General features: G+C 50.3%; 1 protein-coding gene across 1 annotated transcript; it reads left to right on the top strand.

Moving 5' to 3' along the window:
- Window positions 1–350: 350 nt before the first annotated feature.
- Window positions 351–15704, top strand: LOC101940267 (uncharacterized). The gene is made up of 6 exons (XM_065564289.1): window positions 351–494; window positions 4183–4331; window positions 6946–7245; window positions 9559–9858; window positions 10372–10422; window positions 15084–15704. Exons 2-6 carry the CDS (start codon window positions 4220–4222, stop codon window positions 15245–15247), a joined length of 927 nt encoding a protein of 308 aa, XP_065420361.1. The 5' UTR covers window positions 351–494; window positions 4183–4219; the 3' UTR covers window positions 15248–15704.
- Window positions 15705–16021: the final 317 nt, after the last annotated feature.

Below are 16021 nucleotides of genomic sequence, written 5' to 3'. Positions count from 1 at the left end.
CGGAATCGGAGGGATCTCAGGTCAATGTCTGAACATATGACAGACGTGTCAGCAGCGGAGGGGATTTCGGAGCAATGGTTGATCACTGGAGAGCACAGCTGACTCGCAGGGATTTTAGATCCATAGTCAATAACTTGGGGGAAGGGGTCCCACACTGTGACTGGTTCCGCGGTAAGTGATCTAACGGAAAATTGCAATTTCCAGCGTGGGCGGCTCCAGCTAAACTGGGGTTTCCCGTTTGTTCAGTTACCATCACAAACCTCCACTTCTGAGTCACTCAGCGCTGCTCTGACACAGCAGAAGGCTGTTGCTGTAGCTGCCCCATCCCCCGGCCCGCCCCCCCCCCCGCAGCGCCTGTCACCCAATCCCAGGCCGCGACTGAACGGAATTTGCATGTTTGGCCCCGCCCCGAGCTCTATCGCAGACACTGCACGTTGTCCCTCTTCTCCCAGATCTCCCCCCCGCGCCGCCGGCAGAGCAGCGGGCGCAGGCCGGTGAGTGTCTGTTACCCCCGGGCCGGGGCAAGGGGGGCGCGGGTCTGGGGGGGGAGACCCGGCCCCAGAGACACGGGGGTATTTGGGGTCGGGAGAAGGGGGCTGGCGGAGACCCAGCCGGGGGGCGGGGGAAATGGGGCGGGGGAAATGGGGCTGGGGGAGAGAAGAGACACATGGGGGAGTCGGTCCAGGGAAACTGACTCACTCCTAGAGCCAGGACATGCCGGGGGGGCAGGGAGAGTCCCAGCCCCACAGACCCCCCGAGGCAGGGGATATTGGGGGGAAGGGATGAGGGGAGAAGGGGGCAGGGAGAGTCCCAGCCCCATAGACCCCCCGAGGCAGGGGATATTGGGGGGAAGGGATGAGGGGAGAAGGGGGCAGGGAGAGTCCCAGCCCCACAGACCCCCCGAGGCAGGGGATATTGGGGGGAGGGGATGAGGGGAGAAGGGGGTAGGGAGAGATCCAGCCCCATAGACCCGTGAGGGACAGGGTGCTGGGGTCAGGAGGGGAGAAGATGGGGCTGGCAGTGACCCAGCCCGGGGTGCAGGGGAAATGGGGCGGGTTGGAGGGAACTGGGAGGAGAAGAGACACATGGGGGGGGGGGGGTCACACGTTGGTGACGGGGAAACTGTCTCACTCCGAGTACATGGGGGTGGGGTGGAGGCAGATCACACTGGTCCCAGGGTAATTTCTGGGGGTGCTGATTCCCCACTCGGCTGGGGACCGAGCTACCGATGGGCTCAGCTCTGGGCTGAGGAGACCTGGGGTGGGGCAGATGCAGGGGCTGTGTGTGTGTCCGGCGGGGGAGCTGGAACTGGGGGGAGCTGCAGCAGCCCCTGGCTTGAAGAGGTTTCTGTTCTATACAGGGTTTACAATTGACTCTTGTTGGCTCTTGCAATGGCTCTCAGCCCCCCCCCCCCCCACTGTAGAAATTGTTCTAGCACAGAGGGTGACCAGATGTCCCGATTTTATAGGGACAGTTCCGATTTTTGGGTCTTTTTCTTATATAGGCTCCTATTACCCTCCCGATTTTTCACACTTGCTGTCTGGTCACCCTCCTAGCACCACTGTCCTGAGGTCAACTTTTAATGCACTTTGCAGCCCCGCTCAGGGCCTGCCTGGCTCTCCTAGAGCAGGCGAGTGCCCAGCTCTCCTGTGGCAGGTCTGGGGAAAGCTCGGTACAGATACTAACCGCGCCGGGGAGCCCGGACGAATATTGGTTGGACAGAGGAGCCTGGGGCACTTTTATCAAAGAGCAAAAAGTGAATCCAGAACACAGCCCTGGAGCTGCAGTGCTGGGGTGTGGGCTTGGGTCTCCTGTACAGTCTCCCTGCACCGCCTCGTGGCATAACAAGTTCCCTGCATAGAAGCATAGTTGTGGGAACTGGGGGTGCAGAGGGTGAAAAGTTCCAGGTGCTGTGAGAACGAAACTAGCATTATGCCATCATTCTTGAGAATCCCGAGCTGTGCTGCACCCGTGTGGTGTGAGCAGGAATTGCGCTTTTTAACATTACTTTTGAACACACAGGGTTACAGTTTCGTTAGCATGTTTTCAGCATCCCCACTATAAAAAGTGATTGGGCACCACTGCACGGACGGGCCTGCTGCAGACACTGCCTGGCCTCTGGCCTGCTGCCCTTTCTGTATCATAAACCCGGAGAAGGGGGGCAAAGAGAAGAGAAGGATCAGAGCGTAGAATTCAGGGCTTTCCTACAGGGGGACACTCAGCAAAATTAGTGTTTTGATTAGCAAAAGGTGTGACTTTAAAGTGGAGTCGTTAAATGGCATTGAACCCCAAACTAACCCCATAAAGACTTGATTTTACACAGCGCATTAGAGCACATTTAGAAATATTATAATACATTAGAGCAGTGATAACTCAGACTGAGGCACAAGCTGCAAGTGGCTCTTTAATGTGTCTCCTGTGACTCTCTGCAGCACATATTAAAACACTGAGTTAATCATTAACCAATCAGGATGCTTGTATTATGTTATTAACCAATTAAGTTAACTTATTTGCTGTGAGAATAATTATAAACTAAACCACCATTCCCACGCCTGTGGCTCTTTCGGGTGATGCTGGTGGCTAATTGGGCTCCGGAACCACTGAGCTCTGAGTATCACTGAGTTAGAGACTCACAACAAGCCGAGTTCTGTACAAGCAGACACAGAGATGGGGGCTGCTGAGCTATTAGCAGCGGGGTTTAGATGCTCTTCATTGATTTATTTGGATTCAGTAGCCCAGCAGCGTCCGGCTGAGGTTAAAGGGGCTCAACACCAATGTTTGTTTTTAAGCTCTTTTTATTGTTATTGAGGTAAATGTTCCCCGCTGCAGGGATTTTAAGAAGGGGGCTCCATAGTGAGAGGGGTTTAAATGAGCCTGTTGCTGTGTGTGTGTGTGGGGGAAAGGAGATACTCTGGAAGGGGTGGGGGGTGATCCAGGGTTTGTCACAGTAAGGGAGTTCCTGGGTTTCTGCTAGGGAGGGAGAATTGTTGGGAAGGGGGAGCAGGGTTGTTGCAGGGGGGATGGCTAGTGAGGGGAGGATGCCAGGTGCAGGCCTGTGCTGTGGGCTATATGGACTGGGGTTGGTGGTACTGGGCTCAGGGCTGTTGCAAGGGGATGCTGGGTGGCCCCATGGGGGCACAGGAACAGCGGGGGTGGGAAGAGGAGGGCTGTCATAAAACAATAGTTTATCATGAAGTTTGTCCTCCCCCCCCCCCCCCGCACCAACTCCCTTTTGCCGCAGGGCCTCACGGGAGTTGTAGTTCTCTGGTGACCACCCGCTCTGGGTCTGGGGTGCCCTGCTCAGACAGCCTCTCACACTCACAGGCAGAGGGGCTGCCTGGTGGAGTTGGCGTCCAGCGAGGGAGCAAGGCTCATAGGAAAGACCGAGGAGGAGTGTGAGGAACAAACTACAGTAACTCCTCACCTAACGTTGTAGTTCTGTTCCTGAAGAATGCTACTTTAAGCGAAATGTTAAGCAAATCCAATTTCCCCATAAGAATTAATGTAAATCGCGGGGGGGTAGGTTCCAGGGAATTTTTTTTTGCCAGATAAGACTCTTTATATACACACACATCCATCTAGATATCTATATACACACACACAGTAGAAGTTTTAAACAAACAATTAAATGATGAACAGGAGTACTTGTGGCACCTTAGAGACTAACAAATTTAGGTGCCACAAGTACTCCTGTTCTTCTTTTTGCGGATACAGACTAACACGGCTGCTACTCTGAAACCTGTCAATTAAATGATGAACTAGCACTGGGGTGAGCCCTCAAGGATTAACACGTTGAATGTAACCTCACACTCTACAAGGCAGCACGAATAGAGGGAGGAGACACAGCATGGCAGAGACAGACACAGAGAGTGTATATGTGTAGAGAGATGCGCATTACTCCTTTAAGTACGCTGACCCCACTCTTAAGTACACAGCAGGCTGAAGGCTCCTGGGAGCAGCTCCAAGGCAGTGGGGGGAGGGACACCTGAACTGCCAGGCACTTGATAGCCTGCTGGGCTAAGGGAGTTGATGTGGGGGCTGCCGGCCCACCCTGGTTCCAAGCCCCACCACTAGCTCCAACGGGCTGCTCTTCCTGCAAGCAGTGGACAAAGCAGGCAGCTGCCAGACAGTCATAAGGGAGCATTGTGCAATTCTAAACGAGCATGTTCTCTAATTGATCAGCAACATAACGAAACCACGTTAACCCGGATGAAGTTAAATGAGGAGTACCTGTACCAGGCATGAAGGGAGACAGGAGCCATCGGAAGCAGCGTTCGCCCTCGTTCTGTGCTTGCTGGTGGTGGCCCCCCTGGAGACCCAGGCCAAGGCTAGTAAGTTGGGGGGAAGGGGGGAGCTTGTTGCTACCCCCAGGGATTGGAGGGGGCGGTGTCTGAAGCACTGGAAATGGCTCTGTCTCCTCTCCCTGTCTGGTTCTGACACAGGGGAGGCTGTGGATAGAAGGCCGGGCCTTTGGGGGCGGGGGCAATGCTCAAGGGGCATGCGGGGGGGGGGGGGCGGATGTGAGATGAGGGGACACTCCGGGGTGTGTGTGACGAGGGAGGAACTGGGGGAGGGGAGACTGGAGATTGGGGGGGCTGTAGTAAAGGGGTGCATGTAGGAAGGAGAACAGTGGGGGGACACTGGGGCCATTTGGGGGGGAATGGGAGCCCCAAGCCTAAGTGAGATGATGAGGCTGTAGGAGTGGGGGCCTGGTGGGTCTCAGACTTGTCTGGTGGGCTTTGGGGGGGGTGGAGCTCTATAGCAAGCGGGGCCCCGGGGTGCCACAGCCAGTTTCCAGGGGGGTAGGGGGTGTCAAGGTCTGGGATCCAGTGGCCACTGCGAGGTTGCACCACAGTGATAGTGACTGGCAGAGGGCTGGACAGCAGCACCACAGCCCTTGAAGAGGGGCTGTGAATGGGGGACACTGAAGGCTATGGGGGGGGCCTGGATGGCACCATGGCCATTGCAAGGGAGAGGGTTTTTTTTGGGGGGGGAGCATGGCATTGGAGAGTCTGAGGGGTTGTTGCTTAGGGAGGTGCTGTGGGTAAGGGGTTGCCAAGAGGGACCCCCCACCTTCTACAGCCATTGCAGGGGAGCTTATGGTGGGGACCATAGGGAGCAGGCTTGTGCTGAGGTGACTGTAGCCAAAGTGGGAGGATTGGAGCAGGGGGGGCTGGGGCAGTGTTGTGGGGAGGGCACTACAGCCATTGTGGGGAGGAGGGGCCTGGAGGATACTGGGTCCATAGGGACGGTGGTAAAGGGGTGTAGAGGCTGTAGCAAGTGTGGGACGGGGGTTCCTTAGATCAGTAGTGAGGACTGGGGGTGGGTGTGAGACTTGTGCCATCCCCAGTGAGAGGACATGTAGGAGAGGTAGGGAGGCAGGAGCAGCCACCCCAGGGGAGGTATCAGAGTTTGGGAGGAGGGGCAGCCTGGAGGTGAGAATGGCTCTGGTGAAAACTAGTGTGTTGGGAGGAAGAGGAGCATGTGTAATTTAAATCCACTTTTAAACAAGTACAACTTTATCCTGCAGATGCCCTGGGGGCCTCAGTGATAAGAAAAATATTTACAAATAGGAAAGTGAGATTGAATCTTCAAAGATTAGCAGGGGGATGGTGCGTGTAAGATCTGAAATTTATCAGTGTGATTCCCAGGATCACCTTTAGATCCCTTAGTAGAAATATCAGTAAATGCTTTTACAGTCTACAACCAAAGAACACCCATCTGAAGCTCTGGGAAGCCCTTCTCAATCTGTTTTTAAAAATACTTCAACAGAAACTCTAGACTAGAGTCTATCACCTGATCAGAACACCAACAAAACTGTTCATTTACCCCACTCAGCTGAATCCCCACTACTAGTCAGCCTGATCCACCCCCCACAGGCTAGAGAGAACAGATGCACCCTACAGCATGCCCTAATCAACGACTAACAGACTTGGGCTGTTAGAGACCAGGATGTGGGGGGAAAAGAGAATTCTCAAGGCTTGCGGCTAACAAAACACTGCAGACAGTCCCGATTTATGCTCAAGAGACTCCAGCTCAGGTGCCCCCACTGACCACATTACAGCAATACAGCAGAGAGACAGTTTCTTAGGCAGGTCACAGGCCATTTAGGTCTTTAAGTCAAAACCAACACCTTAATCAAGCAGGAAGCTGATAGGCAGCTAGCACAGATTGTAGAGCAGGAGTTTTAATGTGTTCCCCATGCCCCAAACAAAACAAAAGCTTGCCAAGTGGGCTGCTACATTCTGCACCACCTTAAATTTCCAAGTGGTTTTAAGGCTCCAAGCAGAGAGTGTTGGGACAGTCTAGTCTCAAGGTGACAAAGGCATGGAGGATAACAAAGAAACGGTTGTAAAATCCTGTCTGTACATCAGCAATAGAGCCAACTTTACCCTTCTTGCCACCTGATCTTCAGCAAGAACTGGGAGTCTGACAAGATGTCCCCTGCCTCAGATGGCAAACTTAAGCATCAAATGCACGCCGACCTGGACACCCTCACTACTTCCATATTTTCCAGAGGCTTTTCCCAACCAACATCACCTCAGTCTCATCCAGTTTAAGTCACAGCCAGTCAGTTCTCTGTCTCCAGTCTTGTCCAAACAATGACCAGTACAATTGACTGTTCTGGTTGGATACAAGATATAAGGCTATGGGTGATCGACTGAAACCACAACCTATGTCTCTTTGCTAGTCTGCTCAACAGCCTCATACACTCACAAGAAGAAAAGTGACATGGGGTCCATATTGAGAGCTGCCTCCAAGGGACAGAAAGGCCCAGGGTGGTAGAGCTTGAGGGCGAGGGAGGAAGGCAGAAGGAATAGCTATGTCCAAGAACACAGTGTGTGGTCTGGGGTTCCCTGAACACTACCTGCTGCCACCCCTTTTTAGTGTCTGACATGAACAGGCCTCCCTGAGCCAAACTAAATCTATTCTGGTCTTCTCTAGATCTCAAAGACTGTCACAATATCTCCAGGGCAGTGTCTGAAGGAGACACTGTGGTTATTCCATTGAACACATCAAAGATGATGGACGTGTACAAATGGATCTCCTCCAATTCCACCTGGGAATTAGTTCTTATCTATAATGGAAAGTCTCATTCTGGGAAACGCACCTTCAGAGATCAGCTCACTGTATCCCAGGAGCAGTTCACAGTGATGAACGCGAGCAGAGAGTTACAAGGAGTTTATATGGTTACCTTATCCTTGTCTGAGAAATGTGTGGCTCTCATCAACCTGACAGTGAGGGGTAAGTTCCACATTGATCCCCCAGATGACCCCAAGTGTCTCTAGGGTCACTGGCCATGGATGGGTGGAGATGGGTGGGTGCTATTTGTGCACCAGCACGTGAGCTGATTTCCTGGGGAGGTGGTTTCTCATTTTTCAGTTCTCCACGCTGCTAGAGCCCTAACTTCATGTGGCAGGTTAGTGATTGTGAGGCACTTTGCACACACAGAGCTGTGAATGCCACAGATTAGCAGTGGGTATGAAGGCTTTGATGGAGCATGTGCTAGCAAATGACACATCACCAGCTGCACCAAACTCCCACCCCTGGGATGGGGCAGAATGTTGTGCATTTCCCAAAAGAAGAACAGGAGTACTTGTGGCACCTTAGAGACTAACAAATTTATTAGAGCGTATGCTTTCGTGGACTACAGCCCACTTCTTCGGATGCATGAAGAAGTGGGCTGTAGTCCACGAAAGCTTATGCTTTAATAAATTTGTTAGTCTCTAAGGTGCCACAAGTACTCCTGTTCTTCTTTTTGCGGATACAGACTAACACGGCTGCTACTCTGAAACCTGTGCATTTCCAAGGCCTCCTGCGGGTGTGTGGCTAAGAGCAGTGATCAGTTGAGGGGCTGCACTGTATTGAGAATAGCTGCCTGCTGTATGGACACTCCTGGAAGAAGCCTTGTGGCAATTGGGAGAGTCTGTAGCACTTCCCTTTACTGCAAGGTACTTTAAATCCTCACCCCGATCTTCTCTGTCTTCCCTCTCCTATGGCACCTCCATCGGTTATACCCGGGAACCAAGCTCCTGCAGCCCGTAAGCCCTTATTCTTTCCTAGAGCTCTCCTAAAACTCATCTCTAGCACTGTCCACATCGGTGATTCAGTCGGTGACACTTATGTCAGTCTGGGAGGGGCAGGGATCAGGTCACAACCCTGACAAAAGTACTAGTGTAGACATAGCCTTAATTACCACTGGTATAGTGGCCCCGTCAGGGCATTTTGGTGACACAGGTTTGGGGCTGCAGCCAGGGGACTGTAGGGAAAGAGAGGGGTTGGGGAGCTCACGTTAGGGCTAATGGAAATGGACTGACATTGAGAATAGGAACCTGGTGGCTTGTACCAGGGGGGCCTGTCAGCCCAACATTCTTCCCTGCTGCGTGTGCACATTAGATCTGGGGGAGTGGGGGGGCCTCTCCTCCCTTGTGAGCTCTGTTCACTTTGTATTCCGGTGGTGTGATTGAAATCAATATATTTGAAAATGTAGAAATCAGCCAAAAATATTTCGATAAATGGTATTCTCATTGTTTTAACAGTGCGATTAAAACTGCAATTAATCAAAATTAGATTTTTTTTAATCTCATAATTCATTTTTTTAATCGCTCGACAGCCCTACTTTCTAGGGAGTGGTCTGCAGTTTACTCTGCAGTGAACTCCATTTGGCTTTTGCTTGCACTGAGAGCTGTCTCAGGTAAGGAAGTTGACAACTCCTCCCCCTCTCCTGGAGAGACATTGCTATTTTCTGCTGATAAGGGGGCAGAGGACTCCTTTCCCCCTTCCCTTGCCTCCTGCTCCTCAGAGCTCACCTCTGGTTACCTAGCGACATGCTCCCTCTGGCTACAGGTTACAGTATTAACAGCTTTGGGCAGTGATGTGTCATTTCCAACCATCATATTAGCTGGCAAATTCTCAAGTACCCCAATCTTCAAAGTATGCTTTAATCCTTCCCACTCTAATTCAGTGAGTGCTAAGGGGACTTGAACTCCCTCATACCTCCAATTCCTCTCCTTAGGAGTCTTTCATTAGTGCTGTCATATTGGACCACCAGGTCTACTATAATAAAGTTAAGACTAGCTTTCTATTTAAAGCTTGCTCTTAAGTGCTCTAAAATCAGCATGGTTACTCAGATTGCCTTGAACTTTGGTGTGCCTCTTGGGAGGTGCTGCCTAGGGTTAGTGATACAAGTTTGGGGTTGACGAAAGGGTTCTTGAAATAAAGCCCCCTGAAACCTCCCCCCAGCTTTTCTGAAATATTGGTAGAATCTGTTAAACTTACTGATTGAGTGCCAAGACCTGGGGATCAAACCATGGTTCTGAATGTGGCCCAAATGGTCTTCATCTATCAACATTTACCCCAGCCAGTGTATGGCACGTGAACCTCTTTGGGGGAGCAACATTGAAAATGAAATGCAAGAAAGAGTTTAGCTCTCTAGATAGGCAAAGGCCCAGTGTGTGGTCTGGGGTTCCCTGAACACTACTTGCTGCCACCCCTTTTTAGTGTCTGACATGAACAGGCCTCCCTGAGCCAAACTAAATCTATTCTGGTCTTCTCTAGATCTCAAAGACTGTCACAGTATCTCCAGGGCAGTGTCTGAAGGAGACACTGTGGTTATTTCATTGAACACATCAAAGATGATGGACGTGTACAAATGGAACTCCTCCAGTTCCACCTGGGAATTAGTTCTTATCTATAATGGAAAGTCTCATTCTGGGAAACGCACCTTCACAGATCAGCTCACTGTATCCCAGGAGCAGTTCACAGTGATGAACTCGAGCAGAGAGTTACAAGGAGTTTATATGGTTACCTTATCATTGTCTGAGAAATGTGTGGCTCTCATCAACCTGACAGTGAGGGGTAAGTTCCACATTGATCCCCCAGATGACCCCAAGTGACTCTAGGGTCACTGGCCATGGATGAGTGGAGATGGGTGGGTGCTATTTGTGCACCAGCACGTGAGCTGATTTCCTGGGGAGGTGGCTTCTCATTTTTCAGTTCTCCACGCTGCTAGAGCCCTAACTTCATGTGGCAGGTTAGTGATTGTGAGGCACTTGGCACACAAAGAGCTGTGAATGCCACAGATTAGCAGTGGGTATGAAGGCTTTGATGGAGCACGTGCTAGCAAATGACATCACCAGCTGCACCAAACTCCCACCCCTGGGATGGGGCAGAATGTCGTGCATTTCCAAGGCCTCCTGCGGGTGTGTGGCTAAGAGCAGTGATCAGTTGAGGGGCTGCACTGTATTGAGAATAGCTGCCTGCTGTATGGACACTCCTGGAAGAAGCCTTGTGGCAATTGGGAGAGTCTGCAGCACTTCCCTTTCCTGCAAGGTGCTTTAAATCCTCACCCCGATCTCCTCTGTCTTCCAGCTCCTATGGCACCTCCATCGGTTATTCCTGGGAACGAAGCTCCTGCAGCCCGTAAGCACTTATTCTTTCCTAGAGCTCTCCTAAAACTCATCTCTAGCACTGTCCACATCGGTGATTCAGTCGGTGACACTTATGTCAGTCTGGGAGTTGCAGGGGTCAGGTCACAACCCCGACAAAAGTACTAGTGTAGACATAGCCTTAATTACCACTGATATAGTGGCCCCGTCAGGGCATTTTGGTGACAGAGGTTTGGGGCTGCAGCCAGGGGACTGTAGGGAAAGAGGGGTTGGGGAGCTCACGTTAGGGCTAATGGAAGTGGACTGACATTGGGAAGAGGAACCTGGTGGCTTGTACCAGGGGGGCCTGTTAGCCCAACATTCTTCCCGGCTGCGTGTGCGCATTAGATCTGGAGGAGTGGGGGGGCCTCTCCTCCCTTGCGAGCTCTGTTTGACAACTCCTCCCCCTCTCCTGGAGAGACATTGCTATTTTCTGCTGATAAGGGGGCAGAGGACTCCTTTCCCCCTTCCCTTGCCTCCTGCTCCTCAGAGCTCACCTCTGGTTACCTAGCGACATGCTCCCTCTGGCTACAGGATACAGTATTAACAGCTTTGGGCAGTGATGTGTCATTTCCAACCATCATATTAGCTGGCAAATGCTTAAGTACCCCAATCTTCAAAGTATGCTTTAATCCTTCCCACTCTAATTCAGTGAGTGCTAAGGGGACTTGAACTCCCTCATACCTCCAATTCCTCTCCTTAGGAGTCTTTCATTAGTGCTGTCATATTGGACCACCAGGTCTACTATAATAAAGTTTCAGAGTAGCAGCCGTGTTAGTCTGTATCCGCAAAAAGAAGAACAGGAGGACTTGTGGCACCTTAGAGACTAACAAATTTATTAGAGCATAAGCTTTCGTGGACTACAGCCAGAGGTGGTAAGACAACTCCCACCTGTTTATGCTCTCTGTCTGTGTGTGTATATATATCCGAAGAAGTGGGCTGTAGTCCACGAAAGCTTATGCTCTAATAAATTTGTTAGTCTCTAAGGTGCCACAAGTACTCCTGTTCTTCTTTTTATAATAAAGTTAAGACTAGCCTTCTATTTAAGACTTGACTCTTACGTGCTCTAAAATCAGCATGGTTACTCAGATTGCCTTGAACTTTGGTGTGCCTCTTGGGAGGTGCTGGCTAGGGTTAGTGATACAAGTTTGGGGTCAACGAAAGGGTTCTTGAAATAAAGTCCCCTGAACCCACCCCCTCCCCCAGCTTTTCTTAAATGTTGGTAGAATCTGTTAGCCTTACTGATTGAGTGCCAAGACCTGGGGATCAAACCATGGTTCTGAATGTGGCCCAAATGGTCTTCATCTATCAACATTTACCCCAGCCAGTGTATGGCACATGTACCTCTTTGGGGGAGCAACATTGAAAATTATATGCAAGAAAGAGTTTAGCTCTCTAGATAGGCAAAGGCCCAATGTTCTTAAGGCACACAAACTGAACAGATTATACTGAGGATGTGGAGAGAGACATCCACAGCATTTGTAGTCTTGAAACCTTCACTGTAGCTGGATAAGCAGTAGTTCTTTGAACTTGACCCACCCAACCAGTGTCAGTTCAAGTCTCATCTCAGGGAGATGTCTGGAGAAATCTGAATGTATATTGCTAAAATCTGTCTGATTCCATTTCCCAAAATACCGCCCCCTAGAGTATATTTTTAGAAAAAATAGACATGTGAATGCTTGCTGGGAGAGGAAACTGTGGGTGGAGAAGTGGAGGTGAGAGAGGTTTGGGTTTGCAGTGAGGGAAGGAAGATGGATGAGTGTAGGGGAAGAGAAGGGCTGGGGAGCTCAGGTGAGGAGATGGGGTTAGAGGGAGTGGAAGGGGAACCTGGCATTAGGTAGGTGGAGAACCTATCAGCCCAACCCTGCTATGCATGCTGGGGGGAGGGAAGGGGAAGAGGAGGTTGAGCTCTTCTCCCTATCTTCAGGTGAGCTGGGATCTGGGGGTTTCGTACCCAGCTATGGAGCCTGGCCCTCATCCCTGCCCTCCTCATGCGAGCCAGGATCTGGGGGAAACCCTGCTTCTGTGGGTGTGGCGCTGAGAACATGCATTCTGGGAGGATACACTAAGAACAAACTGCTGACACATACTGAGGTGTACAGAACTGACATTCCCGATGCAGATCACAGGCTCTCCAGCCCTGGGGAGGTGGGATGGGAATATCCCCGGGAGCAGGGCACGGCTCAGAACTATTGTTTCAGGCTGTGTTTATCTCCATAGCATGTTCTCATTCCACTGAACAGCTCATTGAGATGAATGAACCACTTCACACCTGAGCCGCCAGTGCTGCACATGGACATGTGGAGCTTCTTCCCTCTATCCTGCCTAAGATGTCCCCCGTTTTCATCATTATCCTGTGCTGGAGAGCTGGATAGAGCAAAATAGTTGATGATTAATCTAATACAGGATTATAGCGGAGCATCAGCCCTGCTGTAATGAGGATTGAGAAAAACTGTTGTTTAAAGGACGATTCTAAGTGCTCTAAAATCTGCATGCAAACCTGGGTTGTGTTGAAATTTGATGGGCCTCAGTTTCCCCACTTGTGCAATGGGGACAATTTTCTCTCCAAGCTTTACTGATGAAAAGAGCTAGGTATGATCATTTTCTGGGTGCAGGAGCATCTAAACTGCACATCTAAATGGTAACTACAGCTGCCTAAATGACCACTAACTCCTGCCAACATTTCTCTGTTCAAAACACTAAAAACTTAAATGGCAAAAAAACTTAATTGACATAGTTAAGGTTGCCCACTGATCACTTGTGTTGTTCCAGAACATTCAGTTCAGCAGAACTCAAAATGTCTGAGACCCAGGAAATAGAGTTATGGGTTAGGCTCACCCTGCTCTCTGAGCGATGCCCCATATGGCCATAACGCGTACTCGCCCTCTGTCTTTGCACTGTACTGAACAGGAGCTACCTACATCTGACATCTGCGCAGTTTTACAATCACTTCAGTCCCATTTGCAAACCACTCACCCCAGAGCTCATGTTACCACTTCTCACTGTACTTTCATTTACCCTTCATTAAACTCCAACCACACTCACCTCCCACCCAACTGACAACCTCCATAGCAAGAAGACCCCTAGGCCCTGCTACTGACAGTCTACACACAGCGCTGAAGTAAGGCACACATGCACATCTTTCCATTCACCACACACCTGTGGGTCAGGAAAAGGGGCTCCCAGCCTCCCAGATCACAACTCTGCCCATCATTCAGTGCAGCTACCCCGACACAGTGACTGCAGCTGATGTGCATGCAGATAATTCCCTGTGGCTATTGCCAGCTCCAAGAGGTAGAGTTAAGGTTGCACGAGCATTTGCTTTAACTCTGTATTTCCAGTTTTTCATGAGTTTGAGGCCTGGTCTACACTACAGAGTTAGGTTGACGTAAGGCAGCTTACATTGACCTAACTGTGTGAGCATCTACACTACAATGTTCCTCCTGCCAACGTAACTTGCCTGCTACGCAGACCTAATAACTCCACCTCTGGGAGAGGCATAGCGCTTAGGTCAATGCAGTTAGGCTGTTGCTTCCATCTCCTGTTGCTGCCTTTGACAGCCCTCGCTGACAGCCCTGCCCTGGCAGCAGGGCTCCAGCGGTCAGTGCCAGCGACAGAAGGAGGGTAGTGTGGACATAAACAGCTGATTTAATAACTGCGGTGGCTGTAGTGTAGTGTAGACAAGCCCTGAGTTTTGCTGAACTCTGTCTAGAAGGGCTGAGCTATCAGCAGGGGATGTTAACTCTGCACCCTCCCCCCCCCCCCATTAAATTATCTGTATTATAGCAGTGGCTAGAGGCCCCAGCTGAAATCAGGGCCCCTTGTGCTTGGCACTGAACAAGCACATCTGAAGAGCGAGCTCCCCGAAGAGCTCACAAGTGTAAGAGACCCAAGAAGGGGCAGAGGAAAGGGAGGATTGTCCCCATTGTGCAGATGGGGAACTAAGGCCCAGAGAGATTGAGTGACTGGCCTGAATTGCCACAGGGAGGCTGTGGCAGAGCCAGGAATTGAACTTTGGTCTCTCAAGTTTTAGACCAGAAGCTTAATCCCAAAACTTCCTTCCTTCTTCCCACCTTGGCCTTCTGATCCCTCGATCTCTGCAGGCTGCCCTCAGATTCAATGGCTAGTCACAGACAATCTTGCAAAGACATTAAGGAGACTTTTTTAAATCCCTCCAGCTATGCTCACTGCTCTCACTTTTGCACAGCACCTGTCTGTCAGCAAGTCCCTCATGGCCCCCCCCTTCCTCAAATATTGACTCCAGGGGTAGATATTGATCTGCTCTGATCTCAAACTGCCAATTTTACAGTGTATAAAAGCAACCTGTGGAACTTCTCTGCTGCAGGATGTTAGAAGCAACTACCTTGGATTCGAAGAAGGTCTTCTCTGAAGTGCAGTGACATCAGCTAAATTGAAGTGCTGTTCATCCTCTGACTCCAAAGCCAAGGCTGATCACTAGCTAACTGAAAATCCAGCAGGAACTCCTCCCTGTCCCCATTATATTGCACAATAAGATTCGTTAGGGAGCCATGTTAATCCACATGAATCCTGGCATTTTGCAGCCTTCCAACCAAATGAAGGCAGAGGTGGCTGTGTGTATATACCTGTTCTCCAAATGGTTTAACCTGACTTCTGTTCTGTTTGGCTTGATTTCAGATCCAGCTTTATGGGCTCTATTCCCCATTCTGATTATTGCTGCAACAGTCATTTACTGGGCTGTACAAAGATTTTGTCCAAGAAAAGATGGATCAAGAGCCGGTGTATTCTATCCTGTCTTCAGGAGACGAGGAAGGAATCCAAATCAGAACAGAGGAATGTAAAAATCAGGGGTAAATAGTTGGACCGTGGGCCAAAGGGGCCGATGCAATATTGTAAGCTGCAGAATTATGTAGCTCTGGTCCCTGTTGCTGCTGCCCCATTCTGTGGCCCTTGGTCCCATTTTTACTCTTTTCTTGTTAACTCCATTGGACTAGTCTGTAGGATGAGCTCATGGGCAATACTGAGCCAACTGGGTTTGCCTGAAGCACAGCTGGAGCTCTGCAAGGTACCTGCAATCCTAGCTCCACTCACAGGGCCTAGAGCCGGCCAGTACAGCCCATTGACTACACTGGAGGTTTGCTCTTCTGGCTTATTTCCTCTCCAGTTAGCTTTTCTTGATGGCAGGATACCAATGTAATGCAATGAGTGACATCTGCGCTGTACTGCCCCAGCCCTCATCATTCTGCTGCAATTCTGTAAAACTCCACTAGGTGTCAGCATTACATTCTCTCTTGTTAATCAAGGCCACTATTCGCTTGTTTTATATAACTTCATCTGAGGAGTTCAATGGGTTTACAACATTAACGGATTATCCCGACTTTCACTTAAACAGAACCATGTTGAGATGTCTGGATAACGCGAGCATGCTTACATCCATTTCCCAGAGAGTGAAGTTAAGGTAGAAGCAGTAACCAACCCCCTGCCACCTTCACATTGTTACTGCAGTAACAGACATTGGACTGTTTCAGAGTAGCAGCCGTGTTAGTCTGTATCCGCAAAAAGAAGAACAGGAGGACTTGTGGCACCTTAGAGACTAACAAATTTATTAGAGCATA

Source organism: Chrysemys picta, chromosome 12 (genome assembly GCF_011386835.1).
Source record: "Chrysemys picta bellii isolate R12L10 chromosome 12, ASM1138683v2, whole genome shotgun sequence".
Lineage (NCBI taxonomy): Eukaryota > Metazoa > Chordata > Testudines > Emydidae > Chrysemys > Chrysemys picta.
The sequence above is the reverse complement of the archived record's forward strand: the minus strand, read 5'-3'. Positions and strand labels throughout refer to the sequence as shown.

Coding starts and splice junctions, on each gene's coding strand:
- LOC101940267 (XM_065564289.1), top strand. CDS start 4,220: ATGAGGAGTACCTGTACCAGGCATGAAGGGAGACAGGAGCCATCGGAA. Junction 9,859..10,371: donor CATCAACCTGACAGTGAGGG/GTAAGTTCCACA, acceptor TCTGTCTTCCAG/CTCCTATGGCACCTCCATCG. Junction 10,423..15,083: donor GAACGAAGCTCCTGCAGCCC/GTAAGCACTTAT, acceptor GCTTGATTTCAG/ATCCAGCTTTATGGGCTCTA.